The sequence below is a fragment of the Mytilus edulis genome, chromosome 1 (genome assembly GCF_963676685.1).
Source record: "Mytilus edulis chromosome 1, xbMytEdul2.2, whole genome shotgun sequence".
Taxonomy (NCBI): domain Eukaryota; kingdom Metazoa; phylum Mollusca; class Bivalvia; order Mytilida; family Mytilidae; genus Mytilus; species Mytilus edulis.
The window spans coordinates 42299393-42322556 of record NC_092344.1 but is presented as its reverse complement, the minus strand read 5'-3'; the positions used below and the strand labels follow the sequence as shown (position 1 = coordinate 42322556).

Sequence of the window (23164 nt, the reverse complement as noted above, 5' to 3'; positions counted from 1 at the left end):
ACAATTTGGTTGATTATATAGGGAATCATTGAAGCATGACTGGAGCGCCCCCCCCCCCCCTCTTAGGTCAGTCAGCGGCAAAATAATTAAAATGAGTCGTCGCCGATTTGTTTTATGAAGGTATTTTAGCGGAAAAAACGCGAATATGATTCTTTTTAAAGAGACTTCTCCTCTAAAAAGTTCCGTTTTTGACGAATGGACTTAATTCTTCCATAGCTTTACTCAAATTAAATATTTATTTTACACGTATTTGCGGAAAAAACACGACAGAACAGTTAATATATTATTCACCTATCGATGTTTAATCAATATTTGCACGACAGCTCCAGGAAAAGCATCAAGACGTCGGTTTACGAAATGTCAGAAATGACAACAAAAAACACGCACTTTTATTGAAATCAATTCGGGCGGGTGACGGTCGCGTGCAATTTTGATAATGTCATAGAGACGCTCAATCCAGTTCAATCCGGTAAAGAAAGTGTTAATCGATTGTTATTGAACAGTGATATACTACTATTGCCTTATTTGCCTATTAGAGTTTATATGCCAATGCTAGGATAATATACACAACGATACTAATAATTCTTTCACTTTGAACACGATGTTCTGTACCAGGGACCTATAGAACGCAATTTTTAATTCAAGGTTCTGGGAATCTCCTATTCCGAAACAACTTACTGATTCCGAAACAATTTACTGTACCTTTATTTCGTGGATTGTTCATCGTTGCTTTTGTGGACCTATTGGAAGGTCGTAGAAAATGCTTTCTTTGTATCTTTCTGTCCTTGATTAAGAATAAAACAACCTTAATTATCATTAGTTATTCTTTGATGAATGTGCTAAAGATTTTAAATGTATCAACGGTCTAAATATGCCAAAACCCAATTTAATTCATTCTTCTATACGGTTATTACGACAAAAGAAATTAAAAGAAACCAAGAGTGTATTGTATTTGTTGAGAACTTACCAATTGACAAATGTGAGGGCCTGTATCATATAATATAATATCTACCCCATTTTTTACTCATTGTGCAATGTAAACGGTAGCACCTGACATTGTCGACCCGATGTAGTCTTTTCAGCCTGCATCAAGGATAGTAATTGCATGTTGTGCTGTCGTAAATTCATATAATTTATCGTTTGTTATTCTACGGTTTACACTTTGAAATGTATTTTTTCATTATTTATTTATATAGTTCTATGTCCTGAGTGTTCTTGCGTTAGTTTGTATTGTATTCCTGTAAAGTAGTTTGGTCATTTTAGCGGTAATTTTAACATTGTCATATAAGCGTGAGATTTGGCTAGCCATAAAACCAGGTTCAATCCTCCATTTTATCTTTAAATGCCATGGACCAAGTCAGGACTAAGGCAGGTGTTATCTACAGTCCGTTATTTGGCCTTTAACATTTTTTATTTGAGCGTCAATGAGTTTATTTATATATATGTGTGTTGGAATTTGGCAAAAGTTTGTGTTGTATTTCAGTGTTTCTGTTCCGTTGTTTACCTCTTATAGTTGATGTGTTCCCTCGGTGTAAGTTTGTTACCCGGATTAATTTTTTTCTTACTCAAATTATGACTATTGAACAGCAGTATTTTATTGTTGCCTATATGGTTCTTGGTATTTTAAATGTTTCTAAATTTTTCAGAGAGTAATGTGTTTCTGTTGTGTTGTAGTTCTCCTCTTATATTTGATGCATTTCCCTCAGTTTTGGTTTGTGGCCCGGATTTGTTTTTTTCTCAATCGATTTGTGAATTTCGAATAGCGGTATACTACTGTTGCCTTTATTAACCTCTTATAGTAGATTTTCCCCCTCGGTTTAAGTTTGTTACCCGGATTTTTCCCCCTTCTAAATCACTATTGAACAGCAGACTTTTATTGTTGCCTATATGGTCCATGGTACGTACTATCGTAAATGTTTTTAAATTTTTCAGAGAGAGTAAAACATACTTTTCAACTTGATGATGGCAGAAGAACATGTGTTTAAAAGGTAATTTATTGGAAAAAAACTGTTTACGGAAGCAATTGGTTAACTAATAATGGTCAAGGAATATGAACAACATGGATGAAGGATATATGTGACCATACGTCTTTGAAACAGAAATATTAAGACACAAAGAACAAAATTTCATTTACAGGCCAACATTTCGTTATCAATCTTATAAAAAAGTAAAATCACAAAAATATTGAACTTCGATGAAAATTCAAAACCGAAAGTCCCTAATTAAATGGCAAAATCAATAGCCCAAACACATCAAACGAATGGATAACAACTGTCATATTCTTGACAGACGCTTTAAATTCCATTATATAGACCAATGCGTGAACAAAACAAACAGACATAATAGGTAAAAATGTCAAAAATACAGCAATCAACAACGTGTCATTATCTCAACATGTTTGTAATGTAGAATCGCGCTTTTGACGTCAGAATGTAAACCACACAGGTAGAGATATAAAATCATTTTGTCGGGCAAAGTATGAAAACAAAGTGTATATACAAAATAAAACAACCTGTAATTATAGCAACAAGAGAGTATATTGAGTTTATGTCATCAATAAGGAGATTCCATTACGATATGGCGAAGCAACAATCGACAAGATTCCGGACTTTCATCTATGTGACCCGAGTTTATTGTGCATCCTTTTTGGTTGTAAGAAATATATGAAATACGTTATTTTCCGTTTCGATTGTGCAATCTCGTGCTCCTCCTCGTATTATTTAAAATACAACAAAAGAAAATATATGATCAACGTATGCAAAGTGAAAAAAAACTATAGGACGCTAGACGCGTTTCATCTACATGAGTCTCATTTGTCGTTCCTAAACAGTTGAAGGTCTAAAACATTTTTCATAAATTATGAATGGATTCTTGGATATAATTATGTTTAGATAAGCTAAACAGCTGTTAATTTCTGTGTTATTCGGTCTCTTGTGTAGAGTTGTCTCATTGAAAATCATTGAAAATCATACCTCATTTTCTTTTGTATAGAAGAGTTTATGATACTTATATGTGTTTGACTCGTTGGTTTTCTGCTGACAGTACTTTTGTAGTCGTTTTAGTCTGGATTTAAAACATTTAACACAAATCTCTTAGCATATGATATGCATTTCAAATGCATGACGGCACACTCTACTTCGGAAGAGTGGAACCTCAGATAAATGGAAAATTTTAATCCGGTCATTTCGAATTTAATTAAAATAGATTCGATTGTATTTTTTTTACTCATTGTTATACGATAATTTACTATAATTTGGTAGTCTACTTTTCTTTTTTTTTTATTGAGTTTCGGATTGCTTATTTAATTATCTTTGATTGTATCCACTTTATAATAATCCATGATGCAAAATGTATTTATTTTTTATACAATTTCCAGCGACACAGGATATGAGACTGCAGTAAGAAGGGATTATACTGATGTTGATTACTGTATGCATGTAATTGTGGCTCCGACAATTCTAAGTGATTTACAAAAAGACAAAGTATTGGTGAAATTTTTAGAAAGTGACGATTCCAATCCGTTGAAATTCAAAAGGTAAATGATACCCTGGAAGATGAAAATAAACATATTTTTATAGATTTTTTTACATATCATGTCAGCTTTACTCATCTAGTAATTAAGCCCATGAACTTATGTTATGCGAACAGATCTGCACATTATTCTTCCAATCACATTTGAATGAATATAAAGAAGAGGTTTCTAATGTTTGTAATAAAAAAAAAATGCTTTTCGTTCTGTTCTAAGCCAAAATCAATAACATTCAGATTGACGGTGTCAAAACAAGTGAAATCTTTTAAAGGAGGGCGAAAAATACCAGAGAGACAGTCAAATTCATAGATCGAAAAAAAAATCGACAACGCCATGGCTAAAGAAAAAAAAACTAAACGGAAAAATAGTAGTACACAAGACAAAACATTGATAGCTAAGGACCAAGCAACATGAACCTCACCAAAAACTGGGAATTATCTCAGGTGCTCCGGAAGAGTAAGCACATTTTGCTCTACATGTGACACCCGTCGTGTTGCTCGTGTAATTACAAAGCCGATAAATAGTATAATTAGGTAGGTCACATTCGTGAAAAGGGAAGGGGATTTTATTAACGACACAAGGAACATATCCAATATCATCTGTGAAACGGTTATTCCATAACGGTCAACCAACTCGTGATAGCGTCCATAAAATTTACGAAGAGATGATTTCAATTTCACCATTTGGAACTATTGGTTAAATAACTTCCTTGTGAGCAGCAACCCTTTATAAAGGAAATAATGATAGGAAATAAAAGCTCCCGAATATCGTTCAAATTGGGAGATATATACTCCGCATGTAGGCGCTGTGGAACGTTGCCACATAGAAATGGATAGTTTACAATTGGGAAGCTGAAATCTTCTCTTTAGTCGTAAAGTTTTATGAGCAACATGACGGGTGACACTTTTGAAAGATGAAATAGTCTTAGATTGAATTTACTCTAAAAGATCTTTGGAATTCTTTAGTTTCCACATCTGATTCATGCCACCTCTTCAATATGCAGTTTCACAATAACTTTGAAGCCCGGCTTTGATTGCTGATAAAACAGATGTTATTAATTTAGAAAAAAAATCGTGGAGCACTTGGAAGAGCCAGCAAAATATATTATTTAATTTTACAATAATTTAAGTATGAATGCATAATTAAACAGACAATTCAAAAAAGGAAATAAAGAATGAAATTTGTCATTTTGTCATCATGAGTTGTTTCAATGATATTAGACTGATTCTTTTTATAACTTACACATTACATATTTTTTTTTTAAATTCGATAATAATAATCTAAACAATATTTTAAGGTAAATCGAATGAATACATATTAGTGAAATTCAAATGATGAAATATTTTGATAATATTTTTTTTATTTTTAACAGAGAATTTGAGGACGGTTTTGTAGAGTATGAAGGCGTTTTAAGAGCAAAAAAGGGGGAAATTATCTTGTATAACTACTATGTTATAATAAATGGATCTGAAGAAGTGAAAGAATTCATCTATAAACATGGAGAAGGGAAAAAAGAGAAAGGATTATGGTATCGAACAATGGGTAGCATAGATTTAGAAAAAAAGGGTAATTGACATAAGATGCTATCCATCCAATTGGTGGACCGTATATTTTTTTTTTAAAGTATGTTTTAGTTTTTGACTATAATATAGAGATAATCAAACATAAAGCGTTGTTGTTAAAATATTATAATCAAACATTTCTTGTTTTTAATTTGACTTACTCAACACCAAAGTGGTCTTCATAGTTTTTGTCTTACAATGTACAACTCATCTTTACTTTTAAATGCTTTTTAGATTTGTATCACATATATGATGGTGTTGTACAAGGCGAACCATTGGATGAAAAAGATAAAGATAAAAATGTATTGTCAAAATGGATACACAAAGGCCTTAAGAAAGTTACAAAATGGATGGGAAATGACGAATATCAAAAGATGTTACTTACGGATGCTGAACTAGCAATGAAGGAGTTTATACGTGGTCTGATTGCAGATATTAATAATATCAACGGAGAGGAATTGATTGAACGTTTTTCGGATATTGTCCAGGGTCTAAAAAAGTGGTATTACATGCACGAAAAATTGTGGTCATCAATTGAGGATTTCAATAAAATAATTGCGCAGGTATTTTTTTCATTTTAAAGGTGCACTAGCTGTCAAATTCATGTTCACCGATTTGACTGAAATGGTAATATTTGATTTATAACATTCTGAAACGTTTATTCAAATCTCTTAGTCTGAAATAAACAGTTAGCACTGCATGTACGCGATAGTATTTATCAAAATTTCGTGAATATTTTAATTTAGGCCCATCTAATTAACTTCCGAGATGACCACCGGAGACTGCCAATATAACCCGATATCAACATAAACATAAAATTTATATAAATACAAAGCTTGCTCGTACAATTGGATTGTCTAGGTCTGTTTGGCTTCTTGTTATAGGTTATGGGTTAAAAAGACAGTAAGTTATCGTTTTTATCTATATAAGACTGATTTTTATTGTGAATCGAATCGGTCAACAAAATGATTAACCTTTGTTTCACTTTCAATGTTGACATTCTTTTTTTTTAATGGCTGACTACGATTTATGCATGTGTATCAATCTTTGGCTTTTGTTGTTAAATTGAAGGTCACATGAATATGGCTTCAATGATGTCGATTATTCATTTGCAAATGATTAATTGATTAGCAATGTTTCTTTGCTTATTTTGACAAATTTAACCAAATCAGTTGCTAAAAACGAATTATAATTTCATCATTTCACTTATATTTATGATTGAACCAAAGAAAATCACAATCTTTTTTTTTTTGCATTTCTTGTGGCTAGACTTTAACATCCTTAAGGATGACAACAATTGATCAAAGATGTAAAGATTCTGTAGAAGTCTACATTTTGTTTAGCACCCGATTACATTGGTATCCCTTCCAAGTGATTCGAACTCCTTTCATTAAAACAAGAACGCATTTACACATTCATATTATCTATAAGGCATGGGCACAATAACTAGTGCCTCTTTTAACTGACAATATAAAAAAGTAGATGTGGTATGATTACCAATGAGATAACTCTCCACAAGAGACCAACTGACACAAAAGTTATCGACTATAGGTTACCGTACGGCCTTCATCAATGAGCAACTCCCGTACTTCAGAGTCGGCTACAAATATAAAACAATTCAAACGAGAAAACTAATTGCCTACTTTATGTACAAACCATAATCTTTCAATTATAATCATTAATAGTCCAGTCAATCTAGCATATATTTGACCCTAACCTTAAAGTAATTGCAACAAAAGATTTTAAAGTTTTAATCTTTAGCATTATACCCAAAATAAACACAGAAAAAAGTCCAACAAAATGTAACTTGAGGAAAAGTAAAAAATCACGATTTAAAAATTCCTATTGAGATTTGCATTGAAATGGAAAATAACTCTGCAAAAAAAGGCAGAAATATCAACAAAAAAAAAGTGATACAAAATTATAACTTTAACGCTTCTTTTCAACAGAATGTATATTGATTCTTGATATTTTTGCCGTCTCTAGAGTAAAACAAATGACTCTTAAGGTGTTTTCATATCTTTATCAAGCTACAATCGAGATTTCATAATTCAGTAGTTGACCATTTATTAGATTTTTCGACATGTCAAGGTAAATAATCTCAAATATAATACAAATAATTAAGCATGTATTCTTCTTTTTGTGGTTTAAAGTTTCTTTAAAGAAGGTAGATGCTGAACAAATATAATTTACAGATATAAACAATACCAAATATTCACATTATTCTTTTTTCAAAATGGTCGCAAAGACAAAAAGGAGTAGGTCCGGTAAGGGCTGATTTTTGCCTCAAATTTCAGGTTCATCTCACGAAGGATTTTAGACTCTTTTTACACTTTAGTGTCTATTTCAATTGATTCGATTATTTTATGTGAAAGATTTTATCTGATTCAGTCATTAAAAACGCTCGGATTCAAGCTTAAATTTGAAAAATCTATCAAATATGCCAAAAAATGTCACTTTTCAGATGTTTTTTGTCAAAAATGAAAGTGGCCGCATCCGTGTTCATCCTTAACCTTTATATATGTTATGTATTATCATCAAATACAACTTACATTTCAATGATATGGATGAACACGAATGCGGCCACTTTCATTTAAGACGGAAACCGTCTAAAATTTAACTAAAATGCTGAAATTGTGAAGATTTTAGAAATTTAGCATGATTTGAGGATGCTAGTACCCGATATATGTGCATTGTATTGTCAAAAACAGCCCCTATTTATGTAGCAGAAGCATTCTACTTTCCAATAAATTGCTGAAAGATTACATTTTCACTCTTTTGTAAAACTGCTATATTTTGGGGCCAAAAAGGGGTCTTACCGAACCTACTCCTTTGCGATTTCTTTAATGAAAAATGTGCCCCCAAAATATAAAAATACCCATAACACTTCGGTTTGTAAATTTCATGAGCAGAAGAATATATAATATAGTCAAATACGAACCTTTAACCCCATTACAGTATCGATCATAATATACATGAATTTTAAGAAAATCTATCAAAAACTGATAAAAGAAACCTGATTTTTGCAGGGTATCTCCCTTTCCAATGTGAATTTCCATAGGAAATTAAAAAATGCTGATTTTAAGTTTTCCTCAAGTTAGATTTTCTGTTGCAATTAGTTTGAGGTTCAAAATTAGCTTGCTTGAACTATAAAGACATTGTATGTTAACCGAAGGATAATGACAATTCTGTGTTTAAGGGGCGTTAAATAAAGTACTATACCGCTGTTCAATAGTCATAATTCGATAAAGAAAAAACAAACCCAGATTGAAAAAAAACAAGGATTTAGCTGCGATCGATATACACAAAAAATAACAAAATGATGTGTTTTTGGTCAATCATTAATGAAAGAGAAATAGTGAAATACTCATTCTCTTCCATGATCAAATTTGGTTGTTTCTGGCAAAATAAGCTATGAAACATAGCTGATGAATTATTCACTTGCAAGTGAATGATTCGACTTCATTTAATCCGTATTCCAGTGACCTCCAATTTAATCCATTATCTAGATATGGTTTACGCATTCATTTGTTTATTTAAAGGAAAAGAATGTCAACATTGAAAGTGAAACAAGGGTTAACCATTTGATTGACCGTTTCGATCTACAACAAAAAAAATCATGTTGAAAAAATATGGGATGAAGAATGGGGCAATACTTGCATCTTTTTTCATCATAACAATAGAAGCGCTGGAGTTAGTATCATGTTTAAAAAGGGTTTAGATTTTACTATTCATGACACTAAATTTGACCAGAATGGTCGTTATATTGTTATTGATATCACTTTATTTGAACAGAGATTGACTTTAGTATGTCTATATGGATATAATACGGATGAACCATTATTGTTTGATGATATATTATATAAAATAGCATTGTATGCTAATACTAGTATTTTATTATGTGGTGATTGGAATGTTGTCCAGGACTGTAATTTAGATACATATAACATTTTACATAAAAGAAATCCCAAATCTCGTGAAAAGATTGAAAAAAGTATTGAAAAATTAGAATTATTGGATCCTTGGCGAACATGTCACCCTACTGACAGAAAATTTACTTGGCGTCAACCATCTCCTATAAAACAAAGTCGACTAGACTATTTCTTAGTTACTGAGGACATATATTCTCTTATGAAAAACACGAAGATTATACCCGGTTATAAGACCGATCATTCAGCCATTGTCTTTACTTTTTCTGCCAGTCTTGCTAAGCGGGGAAAGGGGTATTGGAAATTTAATTCACAACTTGTAAGAGCTGTTGAGTATGTTGAGAAAATTAAGACATGTATAAAGGACACTATCTCTGAGTATTATCTTTCAGGTGACATTCAAAATTGTCTCGATGTTAAACTTGCATGTAATGATCAATTATTTTTTTAAATTCTGAAAATGAAGATCAGGACTTTGTCCATTTCTTATAGTATTGAAAAAAATAGAGAGGATAGGAAACATACATATAAGCTTGAAAAAGAGGTTGAACAATTAGAAAATAATATGAATATGTCACCAAATATTTATGTTCAAACTACTTTATATGGGAAGAAACTAGAACTAGAAAATAAAAGGGAACAAAAGATTGAAGGTTTACTCCTCAGATCAAGAGAGCAAACTGGCATGAAAATGGAGAAAAATGCTCCGAATACTATTGAAATTAGAGAAGAGTAATTTCATTAAAAAGACAATGGCTGAATTGATTGATGACCAAGGTAAACATATTTCTGAACAGTCAAGCATTCTTTTTGAACAACAGAAATTTTATAAAACTCTGTATTCAAGCAGAAGATCTGACAGGGAAGACAACTCTTTTTATAACCATAATGTTAAACTCACACAGGAACAAAGTGATCTGTGTAAGGGTAACTTGACATTTGATGAATGTGCTTTGGCACTGAAACATATGACAAATGGTAAGAGTCCTGGTTCCGATGGATTTACAGTTGATTTTTATAAAAAAATTTGGAGAGATCTCGGTCCATTTGTATATCGATCTTTATATTTTGGGTATGAGCAGAGAAATTTTTCTAGTTTTCAATATCAGAGTGTCATTACTTGCCCTTCCAAAAGATGGAAAAGATAGGATATATGTGAGTAATTGGCGACCCATCAGTTTACTGAATACTGACATTAAAATAGCTTCAGCAGCTATAGCTAACAGACTCAAACCAGTATTGCCATTTATTATAAGTGACACTCAGAATGGGTTTATTAAAGATAGGTTCATTGGGGAAAACATTCGCTTATTATATGATCTTATGCACTATCTGGAAGAGCATAATATGACTGGTTTACTGTTACTTGTTGATTTTGAGAAAGCATTTGATTCTGTTGAGATGGATTTTCTAGTAAAAGCTCTAAAAAGCTTTAATTTCGGACCATCTATATGCAAATGGTTTGAGACTCTCTATTCCGTAGCTAAAAGCTGTGTAATAAATAATGGTAATTTGTCAAATTTCTTCAATCCTTAGAGAGGCTGTAGACAAGTTGACCCCCTATCCCCATATTTATTTATTATATGTGTTGAATTATTAGCCCTAAAACTTAAATCTACATCTGACATCCATGGTATTCCTATTGACAACAAAGAATTATTGTTGAGGCAGTATGCTGATGACACATTTCTTGTTTTGGATGGAAAGGAAAAATCTTTAGAGGAGACTTTAAAATGTTTTGATTCTTTTCACAAGGTCTCTGGGCTAAAAATGAATGCATCCATTCCAAGACCAAGACCAAAGCTGTTTGGATTGGAACCAAAAAATATTCAGACCATATACTTTGTCCTAATTATAATCTTCAATGGACAAAGTCTAATTTCAAACTTTTAGGAATAGATTTTTCATTAGATTTACAAGCTATGTTAGATATAAATTTCACAAAGAAAATCAAGGAAATGTCATCAATATCAACATGGGAACACAGAAAACTTACATTACTAGGTAAAATTACTTTTATTAGGACTCTGGCATTACCAAAGATAATTCAATTGCTCACAGCTTTACCAAATCTACCCCAGATTAAAATTAAAGAGTTAAATACATATGTACTCTCTTTTATAACTTTATTTGGAATGGGAAATTAGAACGTATAAAACGCAATACACTAATTGGGGATTTTATGCAGGGAGGTTTGAACATGGTGCATTTGTCATCTTTTAGTACATATCTAAAAATAAGCTGGGTTAGAAGACTTCTTTTGATTTTAGAGGGATCATGGCAGACATTATTACTGCCTGCATTAACCAAATTTGGTGGTGACAGAGTCTTTTCTTTACAAAAAGAAAAACTGCTAGAAATTCATGGCTATGTTAAGAATCCTTTTTGGAAAGATGTTTTACTTTGCTTACATACTGCAAAGCCTTATACTAAGGCTTTTACAAATGATATATTATCGCTAGATATTTAAAATTTTGTGCCACTTTCAGTTTACACTATTTATATGCAATGGAAGGACTTTGGTGTACAGTATATAAAAGACCTTGTAAATGGTCAAAACAAAGACTTCTTTACATTTCAAAAGATTAGACAAGATTCTTACAAATAATTTTCTAAAATATTACAGTCTAATCTCCAATATTCCAAAATTTATTAAAGATCACATAAAAGAATACTGTGATTCTCAACAGATTGAAAATGTCAACATCTCTGATGCTTTTTGTACTCAGATTATTAATAATAAGAAACCAAAATTTGTGTATACACTCATATGCGGCTTAGCTAAGCGAAAGGTAGTGCGACGTAATCAGTCAAACAAACTTTATTAGATTAACTCTCTAAGGAACGATCGTTTCCATTGGTCAATTCAAACCTTCGACCTCACAACTTCGAAAATAAAACACACGTACTATAACGTTGAATGGACTGATTAATATTCATGTATCTGGTCAAGGTCGTTTAAAGCTTCCATCGACGTATTCTCATAAATGATTCCAATCACAATTCTAGCTTTTATAAATGTGCATGTGAAATTCATTGGTTTTATAGTTTTCTGCAATTGGTAGTTAAGTTTAAACTTTAAAATCTTAACAGTTTTCACATCTAAATATTCAATTTAAATTAAATGTCTCCTCTAGATCAAGGGACGACATCAATGTAGGATAAAAAAAACTCTATTCACATATTTTTTTCATTTACTCCCCCCCCCCCCCCAAGTTGCTTATCCTGCATTTTCTTATACTCAATGATCCTCAATGGACTCGATGAATGAACGTTGTACTTGAAATATGAAACCGTACTTTACTACAAACACTTCATATTCTTTTCCAAGTTTTATGTATTCGACATAGGATAGCGATTTTTTTTTGATTCCGTTTACTTGAAGAAAAAAAAATCCCGAAATTGTAAGTAAATTCATAACATGTAACCAACCATGCTTTGTTAAGAAAAAACGGAGATGGCCAATCATGGCACAGGGGATGATTAAATGTAGTTTATAAACTCCAACGATATACTTCATTAGGTTTTGCTATTCTCGGTTGAAAAACGAACGTAAATTATATTTTGTAAATATTTATAGACAGTTGGTTTTCCCGTTTAGATGGTTTTACACTAGTAATTTTGGGGACCTTTATAGCTTGTTGTTCAGTGGCTCCGTGTTGAAGGCCGTATATTGACCTATGATGGTTTACTTTTATAAATTGTGTTTTGGATGGGGAGTTGTCTCATTGGCACTCACACCACATCTTCCTATATCTATGTAAAAAGAAACAAACAGTTTTTTAAAAAGTGTTTATTCATTAAATCATTTAAATGTATCGATAAAAAGGTGAGTTTCTTCTTGTACATGCATTTAGTCATCCTTAATTTCTTGATATTTTGTTTATCAGTTTATCATACAGGTTTCGTTTTGTATTTCATTTTAAATACGAATACATACTACATATATACTTTAGCGGATAGTTCAACAATGTTATGCAGCTCTATTCTTACAGTATAAAATTGAAGGATAAATGTTCATCCATTTAAAATCGAAAACAGTACATTTATATTTAAAAAAAGAAGATGTGACATGATTGCCAATGAGACAACTCTCCACAAGAGACAAAAAATGACACAGAAATTAACAACTATAGGTCACCGTGCGGCTTTCAATAATGAGCAAAGCCCATACCGCATAGTCAGCTATACTGAAATGGCCCCGAATTCAAACAAGAGAATTGTTCCTTATAAACTACGATTTCTCACAAGTATTCATTTACTATACACATGGAAAAAAGTATCGCAACACCAAATTGAAATTGAAACTAAAAAAACACTCTTTATTTTTTTGTTATATAATTTGGTAAAATAGAACTAGGTAAACATTATTAAAGTATCACAGCAAAACAGATGTCTTTACCCTCATTGTTTTCAACACTTTAAATAACCAAGTTTTTAAAGTTATGTGATTGACACCTTGTACTGGGTCCTTGACAACTCTTAACTGCAGTAAGATGGCAGATTATCAGCAAAAGAGAAGCAGGGATGTCGCTGTAACAACTGCACGTATTGTTGGTCATCACCATTCCACTATAAGTCGTTTTGAGAATAAAAATCAGACAATAAACGCTGTTAAAGACCTTGCGAGATAATGTAGACCCCCTATACCATTTGCTAGAGAAAATCAAGCACAATGAAGGTTGGTCAGAAGGAAACCAATTGCATACAAGACAGTCCTAAAAAGAGAGTGGTGGCCATACAGGAGCCTTTTAACAAGAACTGTTCGAGATCAACTCATCGCTACTGGTTATTGTGCGATAAGACCATTTCGGAGACCTTTGCTAACGAACAGACACACAGTTTTCCGTATCTAATGTAGTGCAGAGCTCGCCAAAGTTGGAAATTAGCATCGTGGAGGAACATCCAATGTTCAAATGGAATTTGGTTCATCTTCCTTGGCTCGATCGTAGCCCGACTTTGAACCATATCGAGCATATATGGGACACTATTGGGCGGAAAGTGCGCGAAAGGACACCCCAGTTCAACACATCATGAAATAAACAATGCCCGTCATCAGAAATTGTTACTGCTACCTTAGCAACAAATTAGTCAATTTATGACAGGAATCAGAAGACGTTAAGATGCGGTTATCCGTTTGAATGGTGGCTGAGCACAAAGTACTTATTCTTTGGCATATAAAGATCAACCATGATGTGAACAGTCATCTGAAGATTAATTTTGAAATGTCTGACATTGTAAAGTTCGACTACAGTAAAAGTTGTAAAATGCATTTTTTTGTACAAAAAACACTTCATTTTGTTATTAAAATTATGGTTATATAAATCATTTTTTTTTCCAAACATTTTTTGTTCGTTTCAATGCCAATGTTATCATAAACTATGTTTCAATAATATTATACACATATTTTATGATGTTTCATCCAAAAAAAAGAGGCTGATTTTTCAAGTTTTAACAAATCAAGGTGTTGCAATACTTTTTTCCATGTGTATATTTAGTTCCACACATGCATAAGAAATAATCTTCGCCGATGTAACATTTCAATTTATTACAACCTGCCTTCACTGAATTCATTCAGGTGCACCAATGATATGATTAAAGTTACTTTGTTTCTATCTTTGGGGGACAATTTCCTCCGTTTATGGTACGCTTATAGCTACATGTTTGTACTGTGTGTATGTTTTATAGCATGAAAATAATAAATTTAAAGAGGGAATGTCAGTGCAACCCCTGATTAATTTTTGTAATGGATCGGCATTGTGAGATACTTATTGTAAGTGACTACGACATTGTTATGATTATAACCTATCGTCAGTATGAAAGAAATTAAAAGTGGTTCATATATTCATCCGTATAAAAGCGGCACATGTATTTTATTTTATCCTTATATTTATCATCATGCCGGGTACAAGATAATTGAGTTGCTGCATGCAAAGAACTTAGAATATTACTTAAAACAAAATATCAGTATAATATTTCGACCCCACTATTTGAAGTTAACAAAAAAATTATTTATTTCTTTTGACCAAAGGTTTGTAAACTATACAAATCATTGTTTTTACGTTCGTAGTAACATAGTAAATTCCATTGTCGGTCACCTGTGTCAATTCACGTACACACTGACATTGTTGTTGTATTTAAATCTTTCGGCCAATGAAATGAGACGTAACAAGTTGTTTGTTTGTGGTACGGTACGCAAAAATGTTATCAATGAACTATCAAATGCTTAAGTCGACTGCATTTCAGTATAAGAGTCTTATTGATCATATATTTCAACCTCCTCTTGAAAAATTTCAGAAATGGGAGCAGCTGATAGACTCAGAAATTGAAAATTGGCAAAAATATTTTATGCTACTCAGGAAGTCTTGCAAAGATACCTACTTAAAAAGTTTTCAATACAAAATACTGCACCAAATAATTCCTACAAACTCTTTTTTGTACAAGATAAAAAAAAGAAAGATTCTAGTTCATGTACTTTTTGTAAACTAGATGACGAAACTATTGTACATTTTTCTATGATTGTCCAATAACATATCAATTTTGGTCATCATTATTACAGCAAATAAGATTGTATAGCAGGGATTTTGCCATCAGTAAAAAGCAGATATTCCTTGGTTTCTATTCAGAAAGCTTATTCATAAATCTTTTATTTATAATAGCAAAAAATTATATATATAAATGTAAGTTTAAGGAACTTACGCCTAATATTGTTGGTTTTAAAAATAGAATAAAACAATATCAGTCATATGAATATTATATTGCAAAGAAAAATAATAATGTTGATGTATATGAAAATTTTTGGACCCCATTATAATATATATTTCCACTATAGAGTATGATATTAATCTGTGAGCAATTTTTTTTTTTTTTTTTTTTTTTAGATTTTGTTTATTCTTTGATGCATATAATTGTAAACAATAACTATGTACATAAGTAAGTAATGTGTGTGTGTATGTAAGTAAGAATTATATGTGTGTATGAGAGACTGAGAGAAAGTAATAATGAATGCAAGTGGTTCTCATTTTTTTTTCAATTTACCTCTTTACATTGGTATTTCCTGATATTTATTTATCTATTCATAAATTTTTACCCTTTCCTTTTTTTTTCTTTTTTTTTTATTACTTTCAGTGTGTTTTAAAGTTTATCTTAGTTATTTAACTTTATTTTTTTTTATTTTTCTTGGGAGGGAGGAGGAGTTAAAATTTAATAAAATCATTTTAACATTTATTGCATTAAAAAAGGGAGGGAAGAGAGAAGAAAAAGAAAAAAGAAATGAAATTACTCTTGATTTATAATCTTTGTTTGATTCCTTAAAATCCAAAACTAAATAACATCTCATTTATGAAGAATTATTTATTTTTTGTTTGTTATATTAGACATTTATGTTGAACCATCTTTACATTTGTTAGCTTTTAACTTACATGTATTTATACCGGTTTATTATATATATATTTAATGAATATTACTAACAACCACTAACTACTGTTTATATAAATATCATTACTAATGTTAACGAGGCTGGGATAAGGTACCGGTAATCGATGTTTTAAACTAACAAATGTAAAGATTTCAATAAAATATATATATAAAAAAAAAAAAAAAAAAAAAATCATTCTTTTACAGGTAAAAACAACGATAGACATACTTTTAACCTACAATATAAAATCAAACAGAGCTATAAAATTCTATTGCACGTGATCTCTATTTATTAATATTTATATTAATTTTTATATCATACGTTGGCAGTCTTCGGAGTTCATCTCGATGGTTAATTAGATGATGTATAGACAAAAATACACACGAAATATTGATGTATATTATAAATATGAGAATTTGAGTCAGATTGGTAAACATGAGCTTGACATCTAGTGCCCCTTTAAACAATAGTATGCCGTTTCATAGAATACTTGTTGTTTCTTGAATCAAGTTTAAAAATTAGAACTACATTTCATTTATTTGGTGTACTCAATAGCTTTTCTGGATTTACCTAAATTTGGAACACTCAAAACCAAAAATTTAAAAGCCAATGATATCAATAAATGAAAACGTAATATGTCGTATGACCATAACGGAGGTTAAGAGGAACGTTATTTTTTTTTATCATACCCTAAACTTATGGACATTGAATTTAAAAAAAAATGTATGTCATGAATTATTTCAGTACCGACGTACCGACTAAGTAATCTTAGTACCTAATGTATTTCAAGTAAACGTATAAGTACGTTCATATGCGATTAGTATATTTCTGAAGGCTACAGAGAACAGCTAATTATGTAAGGGATAAACAAGCCTGATGAAATATGTCTGGGCTGACACAAATTACTAGGATTTAAAATCCATGGTAACAGAATTTACAAGTTTTTTCAGTCCGATGTCAGTACTTTTAGTGTCCAGATTAATTTTCCTAGGAATTCATGTATATGTTCCTAGGTATAAAAAAAAAATCCGTATCCTTAATTTTTCTAGGACAATGTGTAATGAAAGAACTCATTTACATGTAATTAATTGATTTTTTACTTGTTTTGTTTTAATATTGCTTAGCAGTTGATCCTTAATCTTTTAATATTTGTTATGTTTTTAAACTAATTTTCATAGGAAACCATTTCTTTGCCATTATTATTCCAAGGTAAAAAGGCGTTTCGTCTACATTACATTCATATGTGCTGCACGAATTAAAACGTTTTTTTAATAACAAATCTAATACGAAAAAATAAATCTGAAAACATGATTGCCAAACATGACTAAGACCACAAGCATAATATTGTAAGTGTACATCTGATTTTTTTTGCAAAGAAGAATATACATTACATTGGAAAAACGTTTTAGAATTGTTGGTTTTCAATGCTCATCAACTTCGTACATTATTCGGCCCTCATAACATTTTTTTAGCGTTACTGATGAGTCTTTTGTAGACAAAACGCGTGTCTGGTGCATATATATCATTTCAATGCTGGTATCTATGATGAGTTTATATACAAAGTGCAATCATGGAAGTCGTCTGATTATAATCATCTGTGGATTTTAGTGGTTTAATCTTAAAGCAATTATAAATGTTCTTACTTTTTCATGAGTTATAAAATATGAGACTAATAGTTGGTATGTGTAAAGCATATTTTCGCTTACCTCTCCAATCCTTATGTTGTGTTGTCTATTCTATGCTATATCAGGTGATTGAAATATTGTAGGTGCTCAAAACGAATTTGATTTCATTGATAAACAGGATCAAGCAATACCCCAAAAATAGTAACAACGTTGCCGGGATAACAACTGCCGTTTCCATAGTATACCTAAAAGAACAATATGACATTACATTTGATATCACTGACGTGTCTCATTTATGTCAAGCACTTCTCCCTAATTTGGATACAGCACAAAGAGACTTGGAGGACTTTTATAAAAGTTATCCTACGAAGATTCGGTATGTATATCTTTTATCATGACTTGATGTATTTATATTTAACAAAGGACAAGGTACACTAAGGGCCGTATTTGGCCCCTTATTTTGTCAAAAATCATTTTCATGAGTGAACAATCGGTGAATAGCATTGCAAACCCTTCAAAAAAGACAGAAGCGTATTTCACTAGAATTCAAACTTTGCACTAAATGGTTTACATTTATGTATTAAACAAAGAATTAAACCCTTATATACATCCTAGTAATAATCTTTACGGAGAAAGTCCGCTATTGATGATTATTATATAATGATTTTAGAGAAGTAGTACGATATCTACTGTCAATGGTGAAGAGATTGTTGAACAATTCCAAAAGCCAATGTTGGTTGTATTGTATCCCACTTCTGCATTTTCTGCAAGATGGAATTTTTCCCTATCAAGAAGTTCCTGAAGCTATCAATCACAGAGATAATATTCCAAGATGGTGGGGAATAGATAATTTCAGCAGCGAACTAGAAGTTTACAAGTCAAAATCCGACTTCGAAAGGTAACACATATTTATTTAATTTGTGTGATTCGTTTAATAAAATTGAGAGTAGAAACGGGGATTATGTCAAAGAGACAACAACCCGAACAGAAAGCAGAAATCTTCCTTTTATATTCAGTTTGTTTACTTATTTGACGTAGAAAAATTGATTGTTCATGGACAAATGAATGCCCGGACCACCTGTCATCATCCGCGGTCTGTTGTAGGGTTTGTGTTGCTCAGTCATTAGTTTTCAATATTTTGTTTTGTTTTGTTTTTTTGCCACGGCATTGCCAATTTGTAATCAACACATTAGCTGGAATATCCTTTTGGTCTATTTATTTATATTTCATCATTATTTGCTTTACCATGGAAACATATCGAAATCAATAATGCACTCCAAACAGTTCCATCTTTTGCTTGTACGTAATTCATGGTACTATAAACTACCACAATAAGCATTTGATTGATCTCAATCTTTGCTCTTTTATAATATTCAAAACTTATATTTTACCAAATTACCGTATATATCTCAAAAGAAAGTTGTGGTTAAAACGACCTTCCCAAAATTAATTACTGAAAACATCTTTTATAAAAACAGAACAATCTTTTAACTAAAAAGCACAGTAAGGTTAAAAATGTATGTTCTATACATTAAGTGCTGATAATAATTTTTTATCAATTCTAAAGTAAAGTTTGTGGTTTATGAATTTTAAATGCATTGGTACTCTAATGAAATTATTATTTGCAGTCCCTCAGATTTGGTGCAACTTCTCCATCCATATTTTGAAATGGACTTTTTATTGCCAAGGACATTTGTAGCGTCACTGAGTTTTAAGCAATTTGTTGCCCTAGACACCAAGCATATTCCACCAGATATAATGCTCGCCGCGTTTTATTATTTTGTGAAAGTGAAGAAACTGTACCGAAATGAAAGTTGGATATATGTAAGTATTTGAATTGATCAAATGACTCTACAAGAAGATATTAAACTCAAATCTTCATTTGGCAGTCGCTGATTTATGAAAAAGGAGGTCAATCACAATTGATTTAAAACATACGGAAACGTCGAAGTATGAGGATGTGTAAGATCGCTTCCTTATAGTACAAAGTTTTCGTATCTTAAGTCTATTGTCATTGACATCTTTTTTTTTTATAAATCAGCGACTGCATAAACATTATAATGTTATTTTTGTGACTTTCGCATAAATTAAAATTAATAGGATATATGAACTTTAAGTTTGAAAACCTTATAAAAAGTTATCAAAGGTACCAGGATTATAATTTAATACGCCAGACGCGCGTTTCGTCTACATAAGACCCATCAGTGACGGCCAGATCAAAATAGTTATAAAGCAAAACCAGTACAAAGTTAAAGAGCACTGAGGACCCAAAATTCCCAAAAATTGTGCCAAATAAGGTCAAGGCAATGTATTTCTGGGATAAAACTATCCTTAGTTTTTTCGAAAACTTCAAAGTTTTGTAAACAGAAAATTTATAAAAATCACTATATAATTGATATTCATGTCAACACCGAAGTGCTGACTACTGGGCTGTTGATAACCTCGGGGACGAAACGTCCACCAGCAGTGGCATCGAACCAGTGGTGTAAAAAGTTATCAAAGGTACCAGGATTATAATTTAATACGCCAGACGCGCGTTTCGTCTACATAAGACTCATCAGTGACAGTCAGATCAAAATAGTCATAAAGCCAAACCAGTACAAAGTTAAAGAGCGCTGAGGACCCAAAATTCCCAAAAGTTGTGCCAAATACGGCCAAGGCAATTGTGAGTTCTGCTTGTCCGTTAGACTGAACATCTGACCTCGAATTCAGTTAGGTTAACTTTTCGTGGTCTTACTAATAAATTGATTAATAAGATTTTGGTATGTGGTGCATTTGTTATTTTTGCAGGGTTTATCTTAACTGGACCTTATTTTGATTGTTCATTGATCATAACATATAATACCAGAATTAATTGTAAGTGCTAAGAAGTATTTGTAAAAAGTAAAATAAAAACTCCATAGAAAATTCAAGTCGGAATGTCTTTTATCAGATAGCAAAATATAAAGTCAAAACACATCAAACGTGTGTAACACAACTGTCATATTCCTGACTATGTATATCCAGAAAAACGCGTCGGAATCATGAAAGTTATTATGTGTTATTTGTATCGTATATGCTCTTTATCTCTATTAAGCTAAATTATTCATATTTGAACATTTGAATATAATAAGACTGGAGGGTATCTTGTATACTTTTCAGTGTTTGCAAGAAGTACTCGGCAAAGTAACATCGCAATTGTGTATGTTGGAATCCAGCAGGTAAGCGGTATATGTGTCAACATTATTATACCACTATATCATATTCATTCTGTCATACTAAGTATCTATACTATTAAACGAGAAGACCTAATTTTGGGTGTCGCTTTTCTTCTTTCCACAATAAATTAATCAACACGCCTCTGTGTCCTATAGGTACAGTGCATAGTCGCATTTGTCATCCATTCATATGATTATTCAGATTGAGTTATTTTGGGAGAAAAACGAGAAAAAGGGCATCCGGATATTGTCCCGTCATTGGACCAAATTTTAAGTCAGATTGTACTTTCGGTTTGCGTTTTTCTGTATACTTTGAACATACGAATAAAGTGTATTTTCAGAATTCTATCTGCTATCATTTTCAAGTTTATTATCCATGGTGGTCACAGAGTTTATTAAATAGAGACGGTCTGTATACTATATCAATGACCACCATGGATCGATTAGAAACTTATAATTGAAAGTAAATACACTTTATTTATATAGTGAATGTTCATAATATACAGATAAGCGCTAAAATTATTCATGTGCACTTTTGATACCTTTTCTGAAATTCTCCAGTCATTAAATCTTTTACAAAATTCATTGATTACAACTCTCCACAAGAGACCAAAATGACACAGAAATTCACAACTATAGGTCGTCGTACGGCCTTCAACAACGAGCAAAGACCATACCGCATACTCAGCTTTAAAAGGCACCGAAATGACAATGTAAAACAATTCAAACGAGAAAACTAGCTGCCTTAAATATGTACAAAACATGAACGAAAAACAAATATGTAACACATAAACAAACGGCAACCACTGAAGTACAGGCTCCTTACTTAAATGTTCATAACATACTAAATGTATATTCATATTGAAATTGATAGAAAACCACAAATTGTGAATTTTGGAAATAAAGGAGGAGGGATTAAAAAAAATATTTTCCTGTCCCTATAACCTACGATTTATGATACTTGCTGAAATTCTCCAGTCATTCAATATTTCACAAAATTCTTCCAACAACACTTTACATGCTTTAAACTACGCTCTGAATGCCCGCCATTTCGCGGGTGTGTTCTAGTAACATTAGAAAGAAACACTGGTTTACAAAACAGCCTCGCTATTCTTGGTACATAATGATCGTATTGGAAACTACATGTCAATGAACAAAATACAAATCATATTATTTTAGTGGTAGAACATATGGAACGCCATGACTGCCTTATGTTAATGATCAGCATTATATGCAGTGCTCACACCATTATATTAAGTGCTCACAACATTATATTAAGTGCTCACAACATTATATTAAGTGCTCACACCATTATATGCAGTGCTCACAACATTATATTAAGTGCTCACACCATTATATGCAGTGCTCACACCATTATATTAAGTGCTCACAACATTATATTAAGTGCTCACAACATTATATGCAGTGCTCACACCATTATATTAAGTGCTCACAACATTATATTAAGGGCTCACAACATTATATTAAGTGCTCACACCATTATATGAAGTGCTCACAACATTATACGTTTTTTGTTGTATGATGAGATTGGTGTATGATGAGATTGATGTATGATGAGATCATTCGGTAAACATCGTTTTTTTGCGGAAATTACCGAATCCATAATTTGTAAATTACGGTAATTCCCAGCATACAAATTTAAACAGTTATTAATGTTTGGTGCAAAATAACTAGTTTGTGAATTTAAATTCTTTTAAGAATATAATTCGGACTACGCCGCATTTTTGCGCCTGTCCCAAGTCAGGAGCCTCTGGTCTTTGTTTATCTTATATTATTATAATTTTAGTTTCTTGTGTACAATTTGGAAATTAGTATGGCGTTCATTATCACTGAACTAATATATATTCGTTTATGGGCCAGCTGAAGGACGCCTCCGGGTTCGGG

General features: G+C 31.7%; 1 protein-coding gene across 1 annotated transcript in view; it reads left to right on the top strand.

Annotated features, from left to right (window-relative positions):
- Nucleotides 1–23164, top strand: part of LOC139482742 (E3 ubiquitin-protein ligase rnf213-alpha-like) — a 305645-nt gene that overhangs the window by 61748 nt on the left and 220733 nt on the right. The window contains exons 2-9 of the mRNA XM_071266815.1: nucleotides 1870–1988; nucleotides 3377–3535; nucleotides 4902–5095; nucleotides 5326–5654; nucleotides 18206–18438; nucleotides 18733–18960; nucleotides 19691–19886; nucleotides 21204–21262. Of these exons, the coding sequence (XP_071122916.1) occupies nucleotides 1960–1988; nucleotides 3377–3535; nucleotides 4902–5095; nucleotides 5326–5654; nucleotides 18206–18438; nucleotides 18733–18960; nucleotides 19691–19886; nucleotides 21204–21262 (1427 nt within the window). The 5' untranslated portion in view covers nucleotides 1870–1959. The remainder of the gene's footprint in view (nucleotides 1–1869; nucleotides 1989–3376; nucleotides 3536–4901; nucleotides 5096–5325; nucleotides 5655–18205; nucleotides 18439–18732; nucleotides 18961–19690; nucleotides 19887–21203; nucleotides 21263–23164) is intronic.